Source organism: Triticum dicoccoides, chromosome 7A, assembly GCF_002162155.2.
Source record: "Triticum dicoccoides isolate Atlit2015 ecotype Zavitan chromosome 7A, WEW_v2.0, whole genome shotgun sequence".
In the NCBI taxonomy this organism is placed as follows: Eukaryota; Viridiplantae; Streptophyta; class Magnoliopsida; order Poales; family Poaceae; genus Triticum; species Triticum dicoccoides.
The window spans coordinates 3,555,928-3,559,441 of NC_041392.1; the positions used below are offsets into that span (position 1 = coordinate 3,555,928).

Genomic DNA, 3,514 nt, shown 5'->3' on the forward strand with positions numbered 1-3,514 from the left:
CATCCATACTGCAGCAGCTGCACCAATTATTTTTTGGCGGGAAAAAAATTATGCCTGACCTCGAACTGTCGATCGCCTGCCGTGATGGAGTCATAGGGCCCGGCAATCTGGTCCTGGGCCGGATAACAGCGCACCCACACATTCTGCTCAGCCGGCGACACATGCGAGTCATCGGACGAAGATCCAAGGGAGCGCTTACCATCGACGTCTTCTCGCCGGAGCACGCGTCCGTCGAGCGGCTCTAGGCGGTGCCCTCTGCGAGGATAAGCTTAGCTTCACTTGGAAATAAATCAACAATACACTTGTATGTGCAGATCCAGACCAAGGGCACTCTTCAGGCATCACATTACACTGAGAGGACACTCAATAATTGAATAAGGACCGTTAAATGAAGGTTTCATCAAATTAAGTCATATAATATTTATGCATTAGAGTTATTAGTAGAAGCACGAATCAAAGTGCCAAATTTTTTACACAGCAAGGTTCTGAAATAAATTCTAAAATATACATGAAACGGGATTATAACACTATTCAACACCAGCGTCATAGGTAGCTAACATAGTAGCTTTCTTGCATGCTTGCTAGTTGCTAGTGTTAGTCATGGCCTGCTACGACGATGGCTTCCTTCCTCACTTGCAACTGCTAGCACACACTGTTCCACCTCGACCTGCGCAACAACAGAAGGTAAGAATGAGCTCGACGCAGAAACTCATGCAGCATAGGAACTAGATTCGCAATACCAAACTTGCTCCCTTCTTTAGATAATGAAATATTGACCTCTTTTTACTGAGCATGTATACATGATGTCTAAACAAACTATGCACAAACAGAATAACAAATGGTAATTAGTAGCAGCTTGATCCCTTAAATAATTAAAGACAAGCTAATGCTCAAGCCAAAACCGGCGATAAAACTAGTCCGATGCTCCAATCAGAAGCAAGGACTAACTTAATGAAATGTTGGCGTGCTCATATCATCTTATACTCCAGTATTATAATAGAATCAGCGAGTTGGTTGTACTAAGTTCTGAATCACTTAAGCAATACATTTATGTCTGTACTCATTGATTTAGAGTGTATGCAGTCTCTAGGTAGATGATGAGTACGAATTCAGGGATCTATCATTATACCTGTATTAGAGTGTATGGCTTGCATGCTGATAGGACTTATGTTTCTTTGGGCGATGTCCATCCGCATCATTGCTCAGCGATCCTTTGAGTAGCATTTGCCGTTTATGTGCAGATCTTGTTACCTGCTTACACATAGACTTCGATAATCAAATTATGAGCCAACAAGATTTTTTTTTTACTGAACATAAGTTATGCTTTCATTCTGCAGAAAAAATGCTTAAAGCATTCAGGATAAAAAGGTTAACAAGGCTAAAATACGAATGCCTTCCATGGAGAAGGATATATGTATTAGTTTTTACCCTTTTGGAAGGTACATGTTCACTCTCTTGAAGCTTCTTCCTTAAAATCTCCAGCTCTTCGTTCCTTTGAGCAAGTTGTTGGTGTGCCGCCGCAAGCTCCTTCTTTGTTGCCACATGGCCAAGTTTTTCTTCCTCAAGCTCCTTCTTTGCTGCCACATGTTCATGTTTTGCTTCTTCAAGTTCCTTCTTTACAGTTTCAAGTTGCTCCTCCTTTTTTGCCACCCGCTCCTTGATTACTGTGCTACCAAATGAGTCAGCATAATAAATCAGGGTCCTAATAAGTAATAAACTAATTAGTGCGCTACCTAAAGATCACAAACCTTGACAGTCATGCTGCAAATTCTCCTTGTCTTCTGTGACCATATTAATGACATCCTGGAAGTCCACTTTCTCATCCTTGAGCCTTTTGTTCGCCTCTACGAGTTTATCAACCGTGGCCTTGATTTCCAGGTAGTCGACACTGGCATCCCTATGATAACATATCTTTGAGTGAAGCTTGAGAAGCAATGCATCAACAATGTCATCCATATATAACCTGCAAGTTCAGTTGCTAACAGAATTTCACAAAGATAGAATAGGTCATTTCGAATGGACAATTAGCATAAGCAGTAGCAAGGCTTACTTGTGACCCTAGCCCAGTTGTTGAAACAGAGTAACGACACTCTGTTTTTGTACTAAAAGACAATAGTGTCTCCGATGAATGTAGTTTGGACTTTCAAAGATAGGAGCGGAATGGACATGAAGCATAACGACACATATTTCATTTGGACCGTCCACATTATTTCATGAATATTAATTGACAAAAATGGCAAACATATGTCCTAATAACAGATTTGGGGGATTCGGACTATGTGTTCTAATCTATTTTACACAATATTAATGGAAGTAGAGGAATCAATGTCATCTTGTGTTCACAAAATTATTATCTAAAAAATCGATATTCAGAAAAGTAGCCAAGGTATTAACAGTGATCCGAACAATTGCAGGGCTACAAGCTAACATGGTGTGCCCTAGATACAGAGTCTGCCCAATCAAGTAATGCGAAGAAAAACAGTCACAAACACACGCTGAAATCTAGCTGGAATAAGAAATGCCAGAAATCTAAGGACGGAAAACGAGAATGTTGTGTGTGTGTTTTTCCTTGAAAAGGGAGAAGGGGCATGAAATTCACCAACCGAGCAAAGGCTCAAACACAAACAAGAACACTTCCTTCAACCCTGTGAAAAAACAGAGGCCAGTCTATACCCTCTAGGAACAACTAACTGGTGAAAGAACTAATTATCTGGAAAACATACGAGAAACAGAGGCTGGGATGGTGCGATCATCGCCCAATCAACAGGAACAACCATAAACTAGGGCAGAATAACAATGGCACAGCGAGAAAGCTAACCTTTCACGATGCAGAAATTCACGAGACCAGAGCAGCAAGACAGGAAAATTAGATGAGGAACTAGAGCTTGGAGCTTTCTTGCACACAGGAGCAAGAGGAAGAGATGCACTCAGTCACTCACCAACCAAGGCTACCATATATTTTCCAGTACTAGCTCACCTCATCTCGTACTCAACATATCAAAGGTGTGATGGCTTCTTTTATTGAGTGAATAATGGTGTGAAGTATGAGAAAATGGCATGTTGGTTGGCTCTGCAAAGGACATACTCATTTATTAGAAAAGATCCGTGCCTTTTTAAACCACGTCTTATACAATATTTGCGCTCGCAAAAATCATGTGCACCAGATTAATTGTCCACCAGATTCTTTTTCCCATGGCATGCACACAAAAGAGCGAAAATTAGCAATGCACATCGTACTACAAACCAAGATCTCCTAGGCCTTGAACACTCTGGGCCTTGAACACGTGGGCCAGCTTCTTACTGCTTATTGTAACCTTAGGCCTTCTTCCTGGGGTGAGCCCAGCAGGCCGGGAACTACTATGTATCCCTCCTAGCGAGCAATACGACGACGCATCGCTTCCAATCACGCTTGGACCCTGCAGTAAGCGCCCCTGCAAAGGGCCTGGCCCAGCATACTCAAGCATGCACCACAGCTAGGAACTTGCATGTTTTTCTTTCTCACTTAAGATTTTTC

General features: G+C 41.9%; 1 protein-coding gene across 4 annotated transcripts; it reads right to left on the reverse strand.

The window, feature by feature from the left end:
* Positions 1-444: 444 nt before the first annotated feature.
* LOC119331836 lies at positions 445-3,214 on the reverse strand. Of its 4 annotated transcripts, none has more exons than XR_005160661.1 (5): positions 2,051-3,214; positions 1,734-1,963; positions 1,429-1,664; positions 1,130-1,251; positions 445-667 (listed from the first exon to the last, which is right to left on the reverse strand). XR_005160661.1 is itself a non-coding variant. In XM_037605007.1 (5 exons), exons 2-4 carry the CDS (start codon positions 1,954-1,956, stop codon positions 1,135-1,137), a joined length of 561 nt encoding a protein of 186 aa, XP_037460904.1. In that variant the 5' UTR covers positions 1,957-1,963; positions 2,051-3,204; the 3' UTR covers positions 445-667; positions 1,130-1,134. The 4 variants fall into 4 exon arrangements, 3 of the variants coding, with proteins under 3 accessions (XP_037460904.1, XP_037460905.1, XP_037460906.1); XM_037605007.1 differs by having other exon boundaries at positions 1,749-1,963; positions 2,051-3,204; XM_037605008.1 differs by having other exon boundaries at positions 1,749-1,963; positions 2,819-3,203.
* Between the last annotated feature and the right edge of the window lie 300 nt (positions 3,215-3,514).